Consider the following 19375-nt stretch of genomic DNA (forward strand, 5'->3'; position numbering starts at 1 on the left):
GGTGTCCCTAGCCTCTATTTCCCAGAAGCCGGGAATGGGTGACGGGATGGATCACTTGAGGATTATCTGTTCTGTTTATTCCCTCTGGGGCACCTAGGGTGACTAGACAGCAAGTGTGAAAAATGGAGACGGGGTGGGGAATAATAGGAGCCTATATAAGAAAAAGCCCCAAATATCGGGCCTTTCCCTACAAAATCGGGATATGTGGTCACCCTAGGAGTACCTGGTATTGGCCACTGTTGGAAGACTGGATACTGGGCTAGATGGACCTTTGATCCTACCCAGTATGGCCGTTCTTATGCCCAGCACATTGGGGCCCAGTCTTGATTGGGGCCTTTGGGTACTACCATAATCAAAACATTTATTAATAACAATACTGCAGTGTCTCATACAGTGTGCCTGGCAAAGATGCTTCCATCATTAAACAGATTACTAATAAGCACAACTGTATTAATATAAGTGGTGAATAAAGGAAAAATAAGAAATTACAGATAATAGACATGGTAGCCAAAGAAAACTGACAGACAAGAAAGGGCAATAACTTTGTTTGATCTGGACAAAACAAAAACATGCATTTCATTTCAATCCATTCCTTTTCCCCAGAGCTCCATGATGACTCCCATGTTATTTCTGAAGAATAGAATCAGTCCTGTTGGCCTTGTTTTCTTTCACAATGCTTCATTGCATAAAAATGTAGTTTCTTCAGCATGATAATAAAATGTGATTTTCTATAGTACTTATAAAATTGACAACAGAAGCTCAAAAGAGTTCAAAATGGAATTGCGGAGATGGAATTTGTGGCAGATAAATGTCCCAGTGTCAGGTTCCCCTGATATCCTTATTCATTACATCTGAATGCAGCTCTGTATCTAAAAATCAAGGCTGCTTGATCAGTCTTGTGTATAACGCCAGTCAGAATAGCTAACTGTTGAGAGGTCCTTCAAAGTTTGAAGATGGGTCAAGACAGCATGGCTTTGGCACAGCATGAGAGACTCATTTTACATTATTGACTTTTCCTCTTATCCACAAGGACACAGAAATTAATGTGGAATTGATGGGTCAAAGATTTTGACACATGTCAAGACAGATATCTTCATTTTGGAGTATAAAAATGGAACAAGCTTGTTGCATATGAACCATTTTAGATAGCAGTTACAGCTCAAGCAACGCTACAGATGAATGTGTTACTAGTCTGTAAAGGACATTCTGTGTGCTGAACTCTTATGAAAAGACCTATAGAATTTAACAGGGATGAAACAAATGCAATTCTAAAAAAATTTAATAAAATTCTATAGCAATTCCCCTACCAGCCTACAAAACTGAATAAAGAATCATCGTCTTTCTATAGTGTTGGGTTTTTTTGTTTTTTTGTTTTTTTAAACCATTCTATAGAAATCTGTGAAAGGATATAATATTATGTTGTGTGCAGTGGTTCAAGTGACCTGTAGAAAGTTATCTTTTACTAAATACTATAATAGTTTTCCATAAGGGAATGTGTTTGACTCAGTACTTTGCATATAGACTACTTCCAATAGTAAACACTATAAAAAAAACTCAATTCAGCTTGTCCCCTTTTTATATAAACAGATTTGCACTGTGAAAGAAAAACAACCCATCAGTATCCAATGATTTCGTCTGTACCACACAGCAAAAGCTCATTTGATTAATCAAATTTATTTTTATTTTATTTCTGTGACTGAAATCTGCTGGTTTTATCCCTAACTTGTTTTTATGACTTGTGGGTTGTTTTTTTCCAGTTCGTGTTCTGCCGTGAATGTAAAGAAGAATACCATGATGGGGAATGCAGCACTCTCCTCAGTTTGCAGGAAGCCATAGCCCAGAAGGTAGGGAACCCCACAACTCATTGCATTCCTATAATTAGCTTTGGCTCAGCTAGAGCAACATTTGTCGAATTGGTCCTAATTATAATTGTAAGTAAAAGCAACCCTGTTTGTACTGAATTGCTTTAGTCACTAGAACTGCTGGATTGGCTTCCCCATGGGTTTCAGACTCTTTGATTCATACAGCCATTGAGTGCTGACAGAAACATGCAGAGCCCTGCTATCAGTCGATAAAGAAATGGCCTCCCTGATGGGCCTTTGGAATTGTGTCAGTTCAATATGAATAGCTTTGAAATGCTTTCTGTGAAGTCTTGCTTACCCATCAGCTTATACTCAGCTCACCGGTTAGTAAGTCAAGTGGTTCTGGACTGAATCAGATTTTTACTGAATGTAACAAGTGCAGTATTGTCTTCCTAAGTCTGCAGACAGCCTGAAACAGCGGCCCTTGGAGGGCTGCACTCCCCTGCCCCGCCGCCATTAAACTCATTGAGGTTTTAACCCTCAACCCTGTGAGGACACTTTAATGTAAGTATTAACTAATTAATTGGTTATTTGAGCAGTTGGGATGCGGAAGAGGATGGAAGTGAAGCAAATTGGAGGAAATTAGGAATCAGCGTAGGGAAGAACTCAGACTAGAAGACCACACTGCCTTTCAACCCAATAATGCTTGTGTAAACTATAGCGCACTAAAGGGAGTGGAGTTTCAGCCATATACATATCTCAGTTGCTAAAGAAAACATATATCCCAGTTAAATTGAGATAATCCTGTTTTCTTATATGATAACCCAGTGTCCCAGGAACTTCTTTTCAGGTACCTGAAATGTTCCAGTTTTTCACTTCATTCATCAGAATGTTTAGGATTCTTACAACTACAAAATGTCCATTCAGAATATTTTGCTTTCATGAGTTAAATGTGCTGTGTGTTTACTGGGAATACACAGTCTAGTGCAGGGGTAGGCAACCTATAGCACGCGTGCCAAAGGCGGCACGCGAGCTGATTTTCAGTGGTACTCACACTGCCCGGGTCCTGGCCACCGGTCCGGGGGGCTCTGCATTTTAATTTAATTTTAAATGAAGCTTCTTAAACATTTTAAAAACCTTTATTTACTTTACATACAACAATAGTTTAATTATACATTATAGACTTATAGAAAGAGACTTTCTAAAAATGTTAAAATGTATTACTGGCACACAACCTTAAATGAAGACTCGGCACACCACTTCTGAAAGGTTGCCAACCCCTGGTCTAGTGAAACCAAAGTTCAGTGTGATGAGCAGTGTTTGGAGTGAAGAAAATAATCAAATGAGTTTGGATGTTATCAAAGCTATTCTTTTGCTCAGAGTGAATGTTAATGACTCTTGTTCAGTGTTTTCTGAATGAATTTATTCTGACATTAACTTATTGGGGAAAAAATGTCCACTCTGAGAAACTCACCTGTCACTTTTGAATCAGAAGCTGGCAGTAGCTACATCAGGGATTGGCAACCTTTGGCATGCGGCTCGCCAGGGTAAGCATCCTGGCGGGCTGGGCCAGTTTGTTTACCTGCCATTTCCGCAGGTTCGGCCCATTGCGGCTCCCACTGGCCGTGGTTCGCCACTGCAGGCCAATGGGGGTGGCAGGAAGCGGCAGCCAGCACATCTCTCAGCCTGTGCTGCTTCCAGCAGCTCCCATTGGCCTGGACCGGCGAGCCGCAGCCAGTGGGAGCCGCGATCGGCCGAACCTGCAGACACGGCAGGTAAACAAACCGGCCTGGCCCGCCAGGGTGCTTACCCTGGCGAGCCGCATGCCAAAGGTTGCCAATCCCTGAGCTACATCAACACATGCTTTTTAATCCCCAAAGGAAAAAACAATGATGGTACCAAATTTCTGCTTCTTCTGTGCCCTGCTAAATTACTGGTACTGCTTGAATAGCCATATACTTGGGGCTTTTTAGTAGTTACCAGACGAAACAGTGTTTGACTGCTATTGCCATGGTCCTGCAAGCAGCAATCAACTTACATGCTGGCTTCCAGTTCTCCCCTAAGGACAAAGGTGAGGGCTGTCATTGCTTCAGTTACCGGAGAAGGTAGTACTCTCTCATTGTCCTTTAAGGCTGAATTTAGGCAAATAATGGCCATTATTTTGGGTATCTCAATGTCTAAGTGCCCAGCCTAATACGCTTAGGCCACTGGCACCATTTGGAGGTGGGGAGTGAACACCCCCTTACCCCTTCTCCAGGTTTTTGTACTGGCTCAAAGTTCCATAGGTTGTAGAGCTGTGTGGGGAGGGGGGCAGGGCATGATATGGCTCAACCACTTTCAAGCAGTGGTCCCGTATTAAATCAGTATAGCTGCTGCCAGAGTGGTCTGGAGCATCACTCCAGCTGTGTGGTCACAACACCACTGAAATTTGACCCAGCCACCGCTCCATACAAATGGAGGAGTGGCTGGACATATTTTAGTGAATGGTGTTACAACCTGTCGCATGAGGTTGCAACACCACTAAAATCTGGCCCTGTCCCCCCATCCAGATAGAGGGATGGCCGGGGCAAATGGTGTTGCAACCTAGTGCATGAGAAGGCTATTCCTTTATGTTGGTGGAACACAAGGGAGTCTACCAAGGACTTGATTCCTGGTGGCACTGGCTCAGGTGCTATGTGGGTAAGAGAGATGGGAGACTCTCTCACTGAGGGATATCTGGGGTTCTTTCTGGATGGGGGGTGTGAAGGGACACAAGCAGGACTGGAACCAGGGTCTCTGCTGGGGCGGGGGGAGGATTGCTGGAATTTGCTTCCCTCCTGCGCCCCTCCCCAGAAATATCTGAATTGGTGCTACTGACTTAGGGCTAGATTTAGTTGCCTAAAGATGCAGATAGGCACCTAGTGGGATTTGTTAAAAGTGTGTAAGTGCCTAACTCCTATTAGGGACTGATTTTCAGAGATATTGAGAATCCATGGCTCCCATTTACTTCAATTGCAGCTATGGGTAGCTCTGTACATCTGAAAATCAGACAGTAGGTTTGTCAAGTGTGACACCCAAAACTTTTGGCAACATTTGAAAATTTTGCCCTTAATGTGTTACCTTTTTTTTGTTACAATTTCTACTACACTACCCCTAGCAACTGATGGGAGTAGTGTACTAGAAGTTCCTAAAATAGGTATTGTGTGCCATCAAAATAAATCCAGCAAGCAGCAGGATTCCTGTTAACAGTCTACATTGACTGTAGCCTTTCGGAGGCCTGATCTTAAAAAGTGCTGAGTGCCTTCAACTTACACTGGATATATTGGCTCCGAGGGAACTCAGCACTACCCACCAGGTGTTATGGACCTAATAGAGTCAGACCCAAAATATGGAGCAGCCTTAAGCCTGGACCTCCTCTACTCTTCCCCATTATTGTTTGGAATGATTAAGCTTAGATCACATAGTACTGTCTGGAATCCTCTTACCTAAATGGGAAGATCATAAATCTCTGTGGCTCAGCCAACAGTGAGCTACTGGTATTCAGGCAATGTACCACCAAATGGCATATTTAGCAGTGCTTGTATGGGGGGAAATGAGGTGTTTGTATGCTACGCCACCCTCCCTGGAGCCATTCTGTTAGGCCATTGTCTGCCTGAAAATTATTCTCTCCCTGTGATAACATTGGACCAAATATTCCCCTCCCCCCGTGCCTGAACAGGAACTAGTCGCCCTCCACCCCCACCACACACATCCTTTCAACTATCATCGTCATCGTCATCATCGTGGCACCTAGGAGCCCTAGCCATGGACCAGGTCCCCTTTGTGCAAGGTGCTGTACAAAAACATAGTTCCTGCCCCTAAGAGCTTACAGTCCAAGTCTAATATGACCCAGCTCTCTGCATCTGGCAGGGGGCTCAGCCAGAGGCATCTCCAAAAACATCCCCTGCACCCCCGCAGCACAGAGAGACTGAGAGTACCAGCCCCTGCCAGGCAGCTGGACCAGGACGGGCCTGGGGGGCGGGGTATCTCCTGGTCTCCTGCAGGGTGTGGTGCCCCCCTGCTTGCCCTCCTAAGGGAAGGGCTAGTGATCATGTTGGGAGGTGGGGGGTGACATTGCTGAGTTCCAGGGTTGAGTAATTCTCTGGTGATGGTCACTGAATTGCTAATTGTCATTCACTTGCTGCACAATGGCTGGTGATGGCTGTTTAACATCCACCCAGCCATTTGGTCAAGTGCCTTGTTTCTGGGGAGTTGCCTTCTGGGCTACTCCCAAATTTGCAGCATATTTCATTAACACCATACAGCACAATCTTGTAGCTTTATACACTTTAATTATATACATATTTTGACAGAACAGTGAGTTTCAGCAAATCATAACCTTTCCCATGATACCTTACATGGCATGCTTTATATGAAATATAAAAAATATATACAAATGATGAACGTGGGGCTTACAAATGATGAATAGGGGAGAGGGATGGCTCAGTGGTTTGCACATTGGCCTGCTAAACCCAGGGTTGTGAGTTCAATCCTTAAGGGGGTCACTTAGGGAGCTGGGGCAAAATCAGTACTTGGTCCTGCTAGTGAAGGCAGGAGGCTAGACTGGATGACCTTTCAAGGTCCCTTCCAGTTCTAGGAGATAGGTATATCTCCATACATTTTTACAGTGCACAGCACACCACTCCCCTGAGGTACAGAGCAGTGGCTCTCAAACTTTTATACTGGTGACCCCTTTCACACAGCAAGCCTCTGAGTGCGACTCCCCCTTATAAATTAAAAACACTTTTTTATATATTTAACACCATTATAAATGCTGGAGGCAAAGCGGGGTTTGGGGTGGAGGTTGAGAGCTTGTGACCTCCCAAGTAATAACCTCATGATCCCCTGAGGGGTCCCGATCCCCAGTCTGAGAACCCCTGGTATAGAGTGTCACGGCTAGAAACTCTAAGGCTTGGGACTTTTAAAAGGAGACTGGACAAAACATGCAGTAAGAATCAGCTCTGCATTGGCAGGGAGATGGACTGAGCCGATGATCACAGAGGGCTTTTCCCCCTGTAACTTCTATAATTCCATCCCACTCTCCTGGGAGTACAAATTCTGATACTAAAGACCTGGTGCCTGGATCCCATATTGCCTTGCACTGGGATTGGGAATTAATGCCCTGACATGCAACTCCTCCTATTGTGCCAGTGTAGATCCTGCTGTTAGTACAGCTATTTGCAGGTGCCCTTGTGTTTAGCTGAACCTTTGGACTCAGTCCCTGAGTGTATCCCCACTAAAATGAGAGCTAAACTGACACTACTATCCTGCTGTGTGGATCCCAGTGTGCTTGTACTGTGAATTTCTGGCATGCACACGTGGCTATATTTATCTCATTGTGCTGGTAGTGCTACTTCCTTGGTGTGGTGATGACATTATGCTAAGATGAATCCTGAAAAGAGTGTCCTGGTGTGAGGGTCACTCTGCTGCTGCTCATGTGAATCTTGCATTTTTGTATGCTGTGTTGGTGTAGCCCTGTTGTTCCCAGGAAATTAGAGTGACAAGGTGGGTGAGGTAATATCTTTTATTGGAGCAACTTTTGTTGGTGAGAGAGAGAGACAAGCTTTGGAGCTTTCAGAGCTCTTCCTGAAGAAGAGCTCTGTGAAAGCTCAAAAGCTTGTCTCTCTCACCGACAGAAGCTGGTCCAATAAAATATATTACCTCGCCCACCTTTTTTTTCCCTCTAATATGTATAAATATGCTGAAAATAGCCTCCTCCTAAACTGGCAGAGGTGCTCGGAGAAGGGGGTGGAGAGGAGCGAGCGGTGGTCAGGGGGGAGGAGCGGAATGGGGGTGGGGCCTAGGGAGGGCACCCACCGGCAAAACAAAAAGTCAGCACCTATTCCTCCAGTCCCCTGCGATGAGTACCCCACAACCTGAGCCCACACACCCAGCCCCCTGCCCTGACTCCTGCACCCCCCTACACACCCCAGCCCCTTGCACCCCTCACTCACTCCCAGCCCCATGCCCTGACTCCTGCACTCCCACACAGCACCCCCACCCTGAGCACCAAATGGGAGCTCCTGCACCCTTCACACCAGTCTATTGTTAATAAAACTTGTGCAGCTATGTGCTGTGTCCAAGACAATTTCTGTGTTGATCTCCTGTCTTTTACAGTCATTCCCTGGGGGGGGCCACAAATATGTTTGGCGCCAGGCCCACAAAAAGTTAATCCGGCCCTGGCTAGGATGGTGGTGTTGTCCACAGTGATGTAAAGAGGAGGTTATGTGGGGAGCCCATAGGGGCATGGGGAGATTAAGGGCATTGTTTTAGCCATGCTGACCTTGAGCTGGTAGCTAGACCTCCACAGATAGATGTGAGAGAGAGGCTAAGAGTCTAGTTTTGATGTGCTCTGTGTTGTACAATACCTAAATATTTAAAAAGCCCCCACCTCAAGGAGCCTATTTTCCCCCACTTTGCACATAACTTCATTAATATTTTCCAGATTCTTCAATACCTCTTCAGCTTCCTTTTTCTTTAGTTTTAATTGGTTAATTGCATTGGGAGAGGGGCAGGTTTGGTATTTTTTTTCAAGCTGCACTTTTCAAGTTCTCATCACAGGACATAGACCCCAATGATGCAGAGAGCTCTGCCCGGGCCCAAGAATCTGCCCCTATGGAGTTCTTTGCAAGATGAGAGCTTCCGGCTGCCTGGCATTGGGTGTTGTGGAATGGATGGTCCTGGGTTAATCTCAAATCAGCCACCACATTTGGGGAGGAAGGACAGGCGATAAATTATGTGGCCTTTTTCGTGGCCAGATAATCACATTGCACATGAAACCCAGGACTCTACTGTATAATTTTTCTTATTTAAGTGTGAATGCATGAGAGGTTGAAGTAAACGTGCAGTGGACAAAAGAGATGTAGGGCAAAGGATAACAACCAAAGACATGGGAATCCCAGATGAGAGCTTTTGATCGCAGAAGAGACAATGAAATATAATACATTTTGCATGGTTTCACATCCCTGAAATTTTGCTTTTTGCCAAATTTCAGGAGATTATGATTTTTCCAGGGGCAGGCATACAAAAATTCCAATATAGGAGGAGGGCAAAATTACTTTATAGGGCTTTGATATCCCTTAGTTCTGTGAATGTACATTGGCTCAAGAGTAGTCATTTTAATATCTGCTATATTTCGTTAGAGGACTGTTATGTGTATTTGCACATGGAGGCAATGATCTAAGATGATGCAATTCACACCTTGTTCCAGCCCCTTTAGTGTGTCTGTTATACCAACTGAGACATTTTGTCTCAGTTGGTATAACAGACACACTAAAGGGGCTGGAACAAGGTGAATGTGGCTCCATGAGCCTGAGTATATGAAAATCAAATGTGGTGTAATTTACATACTAAAGGAACAGAAGAGAAGGGTGTAGGAGAGTACAAATTTGGTTGGTTTAATGTAACAGTGTTGATGTGATATATTTAGACTTCTATAAAGCATTTGACTTGGTACCAGATAACCTCATGCTCCATATGCTAGACCAGTGGTTCTCAAACTGGGTTGGGACCCCAAAGTGGGTCGCAACTCCATTTTAATGGGGTCACCAGGGCTGGCTTACACTGGCTGGGGCCCGGAGCCAGCCAAAGCCTGAGCCCCACTGCCCAGGGCTGAAGCTGAAGCCCAAGAGCTTCAGCCCTTGGTGGCAGGGCTCAGGTTACAGGCCCGCTGCCTGGGGCTGGAAGTCTGGGACTTCAGCTTTGCCTCCTCCCTACCCCCACGCCCATAGCGGTGGGGCTTGGGCTTTGGCCCTCCCATCAAGAGCAGTAGGGCTCAGGCAGGCTCAGGCTCCGGTCCCCCCTCCTGGGGTTGTGTAGTAATTTCTGTTGTCAGAAGGGGGTCACAGTGCCATGAAGTTTGAGGACCCCTGTGCTAGACATTAGATGCTGTCTAGTCTTCTATCTGAACAGGACTGAACAATTTTGTGCTTCGCCTCGCCTGTTCGTATCGTATGTGGACTGCATGAAGGGTCAAGCAGTCTCTGCGCAGACCATCCCTAGTTGGATAATGTCTTGCATCAAGACTACATATGAGATAGCATTGGTTATGCCTCCTCAGCAGATACGGGCATATTCAACAAGAGAACAGGCAACATCATTGGTATTCCTCAATCACATTTCCATATTGGACATTTGTAGGGCAGCCACATGGTTATCCGTACATACATTTACAGACCATTACGTGACCACTGCTTTTTCCACAGTGGACACTAATATCGGAAGAGCAGTCTTGCAATCCTTACTCAGGTAGACTCTGACCCCCGCTTTCAGGTGGGGATACTGCTCATTATTCACCTGCTTGGAATACATGTCTACATTTATTTGGAGAAGAAGAAATGGTTACTTACTATAACTGTGGTTCTTTGAGATGTGATGCAGACATGTATTCCCAACCCACCTTCCATCCCCTTTGTGTCAGAGTCTTCTCTGGACATCTGGTCTGAAGGCGTGGCACTGCCTCATATAGTCAGGAGAGGGGCTACAAGCACGAGGCTCGATGCTGCCCCTCTACTGGTGGTAGTGCTAGGAAAAGTCTCCGGCTCTAGCACGCAGGGCGCGCGCGCACACTCACGCACGCACACCCCTCTACTTGGAATACATATCTGCCTCACATCTCGAAAAACCTCAGTTACAGTAAGTTCCTGTTTCTTTTTTTCTGATGAGAACTAAGGGACAGTGAGGAAGAGAGTAGCAGTACTGTATTTTCTCCACAAGGTGGTGGTATGCTACTAACAAAATGGTTTCTTTGCATTTTTGTGATATGCAATAGAGGAGATGCGCAGTGCTGGCTATTGTACCACAAACAAAAAATTAAGTATGTCATCTTTCACATTGTCTTCATTCCATCTGGAAAACAAAGGAGGTTAAAAAAAAAAAAAGTCAAGCCATATAGTCTTTTTGACACTGAATGCTATGATTGTTTTTCTTTTCCCTCCAGTGCTACTGTGCAATACAACACTCATGTGTACTACCTATGAAACACTTGTATAAGGACTATATGGAGTGAAATATGTATGGTGAGCCAATGTGGCTTACTGAAGGTAATTTGAAGATTCATAGCTACCTGTCTTTGCTTTCTCATTTTGGTTCTGTTTGGCACTTTCCTCATTACAAACAGAACCCTATGAGGCAAGATTAACTTTCTAATATATTAATATTCACTAGGATACTGTCCTGTGAGAAATATTGTTTATCTTCGGTCTTTTGTTTCCATGAAGATTAATACAATGATGGTATTAAGTTTTCAGAGGTAGGGCAAGAATCACCCAGTATTGCTCCCATTTCTACACTCCCCCCTCCCATTTGGGAGTTCTGCTGCTCTAACTCCTCTCAATAAGGGTCTTTTCCATAGTTGTCTGACTTTAAAACATATTTTATTGTCACCATTCTCACCAGCAACACTTTGGGATCACCCAGACAGTCAGCAGTTGCCAAGCCATTGGTAACTGCCTTTCAAGCCTGACCATCCTTTCCCCCTCCCTAGCAGGGTGGGGAAATGCATTCTAGCGGCCTAGCAAGGCAACCCACTGCAAATGTACCCTCAAAGCATTTTTCAAACTGCCTTTCTTTGTAATCTTGTTGATCTGCTACCCATGGCTCTCGCCACACCCATTGTACCATCTGTCCTTCTTCCTCCTCCTCTTTCCTCTCCGCACCCTGGCTCCATTTTCCCTTCCTTGTTACCCTGACCCCTCTACAGTTGTCACCAGCTGTACCTACTCCTCTTCCCTGCTCAACTCTGATCTTCCCCACCACTCTTCCATCAGCATAAATCTAGGTCCTATATCTAGATCCTCTGATGCTTGCTTGGGAGGGAAAATGGCAGTGGGGTGCCAGCAATGGGAGGATAAGGATGAGAGAGCTTTAAATTCTAATTTCTCAAGAGTTTCCAGGTCTATGAGCATGGGCTGGGCAGCTGGAAATCTCCCCTTTCCAACAGAATAGAGTTCCCATTTTGAGCCCTGGTAAGTCACACGATATTAGATCTTAAACATGTTACTGGTGCAGAACTGAAATTTTCCCATTTTGAACCTCAGAGAAGCATAATTTTAAGGAAAAGAAGAAAATGTGTCCCTGGCAACTTCATTCAACAAGTTTCCTTTTTAAAAATATTACAGTGTTTGGAATGTTACTAGTCCTGTTAAATGGATTAGTGGGTAGAACACAGGGGAAGTAGTCAAAGTGATAAAGATTATTCATAACATATATACATAAATATTGCCACCAAGCTTTGGACAGATGTGTTCTTGCTCACTAACCAAAGGGGGGGGGGAATCTCTGTGTAAATAGCCACATGCTGTTTGAAAATACCTTTCTAAGTCTATTTTTCAGGTCTGCATACTGCATCATGACAATATACACACTTTTAAGATGTTGCAAGCAGGCAGTGGCCAGCCATTAGAGCACAATGAATTACTGATGGCTTGGCAATGGCTGGCCTTTTAAATCTGAATAGCTTTAACGTGAAAATTGAATGATCTGTGCAAGTCCACAAGTGACTAATAACTGCCTACTGCTAATCCAGTGCATCTGGGTTTCTTGATGATTTAAATAATCCAGGGGAAGAAGAGCTAGAGTAATTTCTGCTCACTGGAATGAGCACTATGCATCTCAGAAATCTTAACTGAAGAGAAAAAGGTGGCTTTGGCCAATTCAGTTTTGTGGAGGAATCCAGAATAGCCTTATATACAATGATGTTTCAATTAGGTTTTGAAAATTATGAGCCAAATCATATGTAAACTATGCTAGAGATAAATTAACCACACTAGTACTGCTTAAAATGCGAGGTATGTGGGACAAAATGAAATTCCCATGCTGCCCCTTATACCATACATTTCATCACCTTATATTTTAGAATTGTTCTTTTTAGTTCATTTTATCATTAAGTCCCTGTGTTGATGATGTGACTGGGAGGGAGGTGGATTACAGCAGATCCAGTAGTACAGTGTTAATTATATTTATCAGTGAGGTATATCCCTTATTAGCTGTTGTTCCTCTTGCAAACATGTATTTTAGTAACACTAGCAGATTGTACAGCTGAACACTGAATAGAGTTGGGCAAAGAGTGAAAGCTAAATGAGTGGTGGCAGATCATGTAGTTTTTAGCATTTTCTTGTACAACAGTACAAATGTGACTTGACCTGAACTCTGGCACAAGAAAATAGTTCTCAGTCTCCTAATAGTCTTTGTGTAGTCTGTTGAGAGATCACCTAGTACCAACTGTGATTTTTGTGTGTGTGTGATTTTAATATATCTCCACTAAAAACTGGAACAAGATTAGATTGTGAACTCATTTCAGCTGTGCCCCCAATCAGCAATCAGATGTTAATGACCTTCAGGTACTGTTAGCATGGGTGAGATATTCACCAGGGGCCTTGGGTGAAAAGCCCCATGTTCTATTACCAGTCTCTTGAGCCATCCAGTCCTCCTTATTCATCTATGCATACTCCATGCTTCTCTAAGTTTATGTAAGTACAGTAATTAAATTAGGGCTAGTCTATACTTACCAGCCGGGTCGACGCGGTGAGTTCGACTTCTCGGAGTTCGAACTATCGCGTCTAATCTGGACACGATAGTTCGAACTCCGGAAGCGCCGCGGTCGACTCCAGAACTCCACCACTGCAAAAGGCGGTGGCGGAGTCGACCTTGGAGCCGCGGACTTCGATTCCGTGGCGTCTGGACGGGTGAGTAGTTCGAACTAGGGTACTTCGAATTCAGCTACGCTATTCACGTAGCTGAATTTGCATACCCTAGTTCGACCCCGCTTCTTAGTGTGGACCAGCCCTTAGAAGCAAAATCAAAATTGAACAGATGTTTAATATTAAAGGTAGGAGTCCCAAATACTTGCTATTTTAGAGAGCATAAAGTATTTGGTCTAAATGTCTGCTGTTTGTAACTCTGTGAAAGCGAGATCAAAACAATTTCATGTTTAACTATAATATGAATCATTGTTACCAAGAGAGAGAGTGAGTGTCGTCAAGCAGTCTACTGAAATGTTTTTTAAAGCATTTCTTGGAAAGGCTAACAGTAATGCTTATTGAGCTGCAAGCTAGCCTATAATGCTTGATTTCCTAGCAACTCCTCTGGGTGTCCTGGGCAAATAAAATACATCTGCATCTGTCTCCAGTAGAGTTAGCCATATAGTACCATACTGCATCTCTAAGGCAGCTTGGGCTTTCTGGGTCAGATCCTCAGCTAGTGTAACTCAGTGGAACTTTGTTGATTTCAGTGGAGCTATGCTGATTTACAGCAGCTTTGGATCTTCCCCACAAATTCTTTGTTTCAGAGAAGACCCTGTTCTAATTAAGCATACCTTCTGGGTGTACTAGGAAAACAGGGATTTGGTGCCTGTGCACATGCTCTCCTGATCTCATTCTTTCTCAGGCCTGGTCTACACTAAAAGGGGGGTTCGAATTAGGGTACGCAAATTCAGCTACAGGAATAGCGTAGCTGAATTCGAAGTACCCTAATTCGAACTACTCACCCGTCCAGACACGGCGGGGTCGAACTCCGCAGCTCCCCCGTCGACTCCACCACCGCCGTTTGCAGTGGTGGAGTACCGGAGTCGACCGCGGTGCTTCCGGAGTTCGAACTATCGCGTCTAGATCAGACGCGATAGTTCGAACTCCGAGAAGTCGAACTCACCGCGTCGACCCGGACGGTAAGTGTAGACTAGCCCTCAGTAAAACCTATATGCGTGTCAGGCAGCTGCAGCATTTAACACCATTTCAAAGACCCATAAGGCAAGTAACTTCTTCAGAGTTTTTTCTGCTGTGCACTAGTACCACTGAAGTCAATTTTGAAACTGATAAAAGGGGCATTCATCTGTTGGCAATGGATGGTCCTAGAGAAGGAGGAGGAAGGAAAAAAATCCAGTAATTTTGCAGTATTCTTTGATTTTTCTCTCTTTTGGCTCAGTCTGGTCATACAAACTGAAATTAAAAGACCAGAATATGTGATAATGGACAAATCAAATGTATGTAAGAATACTATTGGAGACAAATAAGTCACAGACTAGCAGAAATGTTAACTCCAGTGTGTGTGTTATCAGGCTATTTCACAGTATTATGTACTTATATTGTCTTCGGAAGCCCTCAATTGTTTTATAGTACGAGACTGCAATACCACAGGGGAGTTTTAATGATATAAAACAGAAACAAAAAGCTCACTTCTCTCCCCCTCACCTCTACTTCTACCACTGAACTGCTTCTTTCAGACCTATTTTGCTACCATCTTGACTCCTTTTCCTGCCCCTTTCTGTCTGGTGAATCTCAAAGCAATCTGATCTTCCATTAGGATAATTTTCCTTTTGGCCACAGTGTTCTGCAGTACACTGGCAACTCCTAAGCCGTAACTGTAGATGCTCTGTAGGACTTCCACAGGGTTCTGTAAAAATAAGAAGCAATTTATGAAGGTTATTTTGCAGCATCAAAGTCACTCTTCACGTTCCATTGACATTTTGCCTGGATCCCCTATTTATGCATCTAAGGGATTGTGTTAGCCCTTTTGGCTACAGCATCACACGAAGAGTTCCCAGGTCCTTTTCTGCTCAGTAGTATTCCAGACATCATATTCTATTTGCATGTTTACACTGTGAAAAATGCTCCTTATTCTCTGCTGGGTCACTTAGAGAAGATGGAGTCAGTCCTTGGTATTTTACAAATATCCCCAATGCTATAGAAATTCTTTATTTTTCTATTGTTCCTCTTGTGGAATAAACTAGATGAAAATATATATGTATTCTAGCATTGTACCCAGAGAACTATGTGTAAAGAATCTGGATGCTTGAGGCTGACTCATCCGGAGGATATGATCTCTTTACTGATTCAGGAAGAACAGGGTCACTGGGGGCCATTTAGTCACATTTATTTCCTATAACTAGTGGTTTTTAACTTTGCTGTCAGAGAAGGGTTGGGAGGGTGTCTAAAGCTCTAATAGACTGAAAATATTATTCTGTTGCATCTGTTTCATAATAGATTCTTTACACTGGTGTTTTCCCACTGCAATCATTTAGTCTCTTAAAAAGTCAATTTGGTCTGTCTTATTGAATGGTATGCAAATTCATACTTGAAAGTAGTTTTTTTAAAATACTTGTAAACTGATCCTCTCCCAAATTCAAATTTGTTTTCAAAATCAAGATCAAACACAAGTGATACAAATCAAGTTAACAATTTGGCATGAGAGATTTTGGCTCAGCGCTGGGTATTATGAGGTCACAACAAAGAAAACTGAGATGTGGAAAAAGAACATTTCCAAGCATTGAATCGTATAATTTTGGATTAGCTCAATTTAAGTAAAACATTGCCATTCAAGTTTTGTTGGATTGAATCCAAAAAATACACCTGTTTCGCTCATGCAGATATTAGTGTACACACACAATAAACAACGATAGTACTTACTTATACTGTGTTTTTCATCTTTAATTGTCTCTACAGTCAGTAGGTAATTAACTCTCACTATACCCTGTGAAGTAAATACTGTGATTCTCATTGTACAGGTCAGCAAATGGAAGCAGAGAGGTTATGTGACTTTCCTTTACCCACTAAGGGAGTCAGTATGAGAGCCAGATTAAGACTCAGATGTTCCTAGTTTCTAGTCGTGTGCTGAAACCAGCGTCCTTACCTCTCTGAGGCAGTTCAGACTGCTGTCCTAGGTCATTCTACTGTAAAGAGTAGGCAGGTGCAGGACTAATATTACATTTTCTTCACTATTTGCAATAACTGCTTGTTTGTTTCTGAGAAGCTACTAATGTACAGTTGTATAGCAGTCATTTCCAGTATTCTTGTGCCTGTTCTCTAACCTTTATTAGGGTAGCTTGTGCACGTAACTAGAAATATAGTGTATGTGAATAAAATCTAGAACTCAAAAACAAAGGAACTTGCTTCATTTTGCAAAGCAGAGGCAAATAGCTATCTCCATCCTGCAACTGTACTGTACATGACACAACAGATTTCCACCATTTTAATATTTTTCTCTGTCATACCAAAATGGGTTGAATTATGAAGCAGCAGGGGCAAGATTCCAGCAGACTTCGGTTTTATTGAACTTTCAGACCCTCCGGTCTGTGTCACTCTAGTAAATAGCCCCAACCATGCTACAGATCTTGACTCACTGGCTATATTGTACTCACAGTTGCTTCTGTCTTTGCAGGGATATATGATTGATGAGCATGCAGCCATGCAAGCACGATGGGAAGAGGCATCCAGAGAAACAATCAAGAAAACAACTAAACCATGTCCTAGTTGCCATGTACCAGTAGAAAAAAATGGTGAGTTTATTGGAGAGTAACACTTGCAGTAACCTCCCTTTTTAAAATTAATTTTACTGTACAAATATTAATGTGTATATAGCCATGCGTATGATTTTGTACTTGCCTAGAGAGAGAGAGGCACAAAAGGAGCCTAGTCTTCCCTGTAATACTGTTTCTAAATCACTTAGAATAGCACCTTCCATGCAAGGATCACAAAGTGCTTTAAAACCGTTGATTAAGCCTCAGAAGACTCTTGTGACTAGGTAGGCAGGTATTATCTGTTTTATAGACAGGGGAAATAAGGCTCAGAGAGCCAAAATCAAACAGTGGGTCAGTGGAAGAATCAAGAGTCCTGACAACCAGTTCCCTGAGCAAATCACTAGTTGTACATGTGTGAAGAGAAGCAAACATTGACACTAGTGTGAGGTAAGTGGGCACAGGGAGGGATGAACAGACATCACTCTGTGGACGTGTATTATTTACCACTGTGCACAAGACCAGGATGTAACCCAAAGAATTAAAGTGAATTACTCCAGAGTTACTATTCTTTCTCATAACATTTGTATTACAAACTATACTGAGGTATTTACCACAACCTAACTGAATGACGACATAGTGTTATGAGCTGGGATAAACCTTGTAGGTTAATATAAAACCTCATTGAAATTGATGTGTGCATACACCTTTCACTTACAAAAATAATTGTGAGATAGTTAAGGAAGGGAACAGGCTGTTGAGCTTTTCCAGCCCTGAAGGGAAGGCTGGTAGCCTGCAGAGGCCCTGCCCTTGTAGAAGGAGGGTGCGGATCCCCTAAGCTAAAAGGGGGAAAAGACTGAAACTTGCGCTGGAGACCCAGTGAACTCTGACGTGGACTATGATACTCCAGGACCCGAGAAGTAAGAGAGGCCTTGATCCTGACGGGAACTGCCTACACGGTTTTTTTCCTTCATACCTTCACCTAACATTGATTGCTGACTGGGGGCTGTTTTGTTGTTTTATCTGGGACCTTGAGAGCAGAAGAAAGGACCAAGAGGCCTCAGCTGGAGGGTTGAGTGTTGGCCCACTAGCAAGACACCCCCCTGCAGCGGCCGTTGGGGGATAATTGGACTCACATGCATGCGCTTCCCACATAGCTCCTACAACAAAGCCTGATAAAGTCCACCCAGGAGTTTTGGATTGTGTGGCTGCGAGGGTTTTTGCTGAATAGTGGGGGGAGGGTGTTTGTTTTGGGCAGGAGGGAGGAAGGCAGGCAGAACCCAGAAATACAGAATAGACAAGAACAGTGAAGGCAGGAGGCAGTGGAGGAGGAAGAAAGCCAAACAATGGCCAGTAAGCGCTGTGTCACCCTAGAAAAAGCTAAAGTGAGAACTTTAAGTCTAGTGTTGGCTGCAGAGGCTTGAGGCTGTAAGTTAAGAGACTGCTGTTTTTTGTTCCTGGTGACCTCTGCACTCAGAGACACATTACTTTTTAAATAAACAAGATTGCATCAAAGAAAATACCAGACTCCACCAATTTCTGCTTCCAGCAGGAACATCTCCAGAGCCCTGAACTTTGCTGAGCTGCTCAGGTCAAAAAAGGAGCAACAATATGAATATTAATTACTGCTGCTGCTGCTAATTGATTACACCAGTTATTCACACAGGACTTCACAGTCACAGAGTAAGACATGTTGCTGACCCCAAGAAGCTAAGGCTTCAGATAGGAAGAGGAGTGGAGAAATTATTAGAAAGGAAGTAGGAAGAAGCGGATTTGAAGAAGGAATACATAAGACACTTGGCAGATGGAAAGTGGGAGACTTAGCCAAGCACAAAGAGTGGCAGGAATGAAAGCACGAAATCAAGAGTGGGAAAGGGGGATAGAACTTGGAGGAGTGTTGTGAGCCAGTGGGAGGAAGAAGGCAAAGAGGTAGAAGAGAATTTAATTATTTAGAGCCTTAAAAATTAGTCTTAAAAATACAGCTCTTGAATAGGAGCCACACTGGGAGCAGTGCTGAGGTCATGACCTTCTCATGGCCACTGTTTTAATCTACAGAAAACTACATGTTCTTTTCTCTACCAGATGCATGAAGAACATATTTGTATTACTCCCACTAATGGTTATGGACATTGCTTGCATACACCACTCAGCTCAAGAAGAGAATAGACCTCGTATTTTTTTCTGTGCATTACTGTAAAGAGAATTGTTACACAAACTGGCAATAAACAGGACAAAACTATCCCTTGTTTGAAACCAAACCCATGTCAAGGACAAGGGGTGTGTTAGAATGCAAAATCCCCAAGAAATAGTAGCAAGTTAGGAATTCTTA

At 43.5% G+C, this 19375-nt stretch overlaps 1 protein-coding gene and 1 long non-coding RNA gene across 5 annotated transcripts in view; one reads left to right on the top strand and one right to left on the bottom strand.

The window, feature by feature from the left end:
• Positions 1-19375, top strand: part of PRKN (parkin RBR E3 ubiquitin protein ligase) — a 1176340-nt gene that overhangs the window by 1148269 nt on the left and 8696 nt on the right. For all 4 annotated transcript variants that reach the window (XM_039529610.1, XM_039529609.1, XM_039529611.1 and 1 more), the window contains 2 exons: positions 1758-1844; positions 16971-17088. In XM_039529610.1, coding sequence (XP_039385544.1) covers positions 1758-1844; positions 16971-17088 — 205 coding nt within the window. The remainder of the gene's footprint in view (positions 1-1757; positions 1845-16970; positions 17089-19375) is intronic.
• Positions 14991-19375, bottom strand: part of LOC120400714 — a 30963-nt gene continuing 26578 nt past the window's right edge. The window contains exon 3 of the long non-coding RNA XR_005596020.1: positions 14991-15206. This is a non-coding gene — a long non-coding RNA (uncharacterized LOC120400714). The remainder of the gene's footprint in view (positions 15207-19375) is intronic.

Source organism: Mauremys reevesii, linkage group 3 (genome assembly GCF_016161935.1).
Source record: "Mauremys reevesii isolate NIE-2019 linkage group 3, ASM1616193v1, whole genome shotgun sequence".
Classification (NCBI taxonomy): Eukaryota; Metazoa; Chordata; order Testudines; family Geoemydidae; genus Mauremys; species Mauremys reevesii.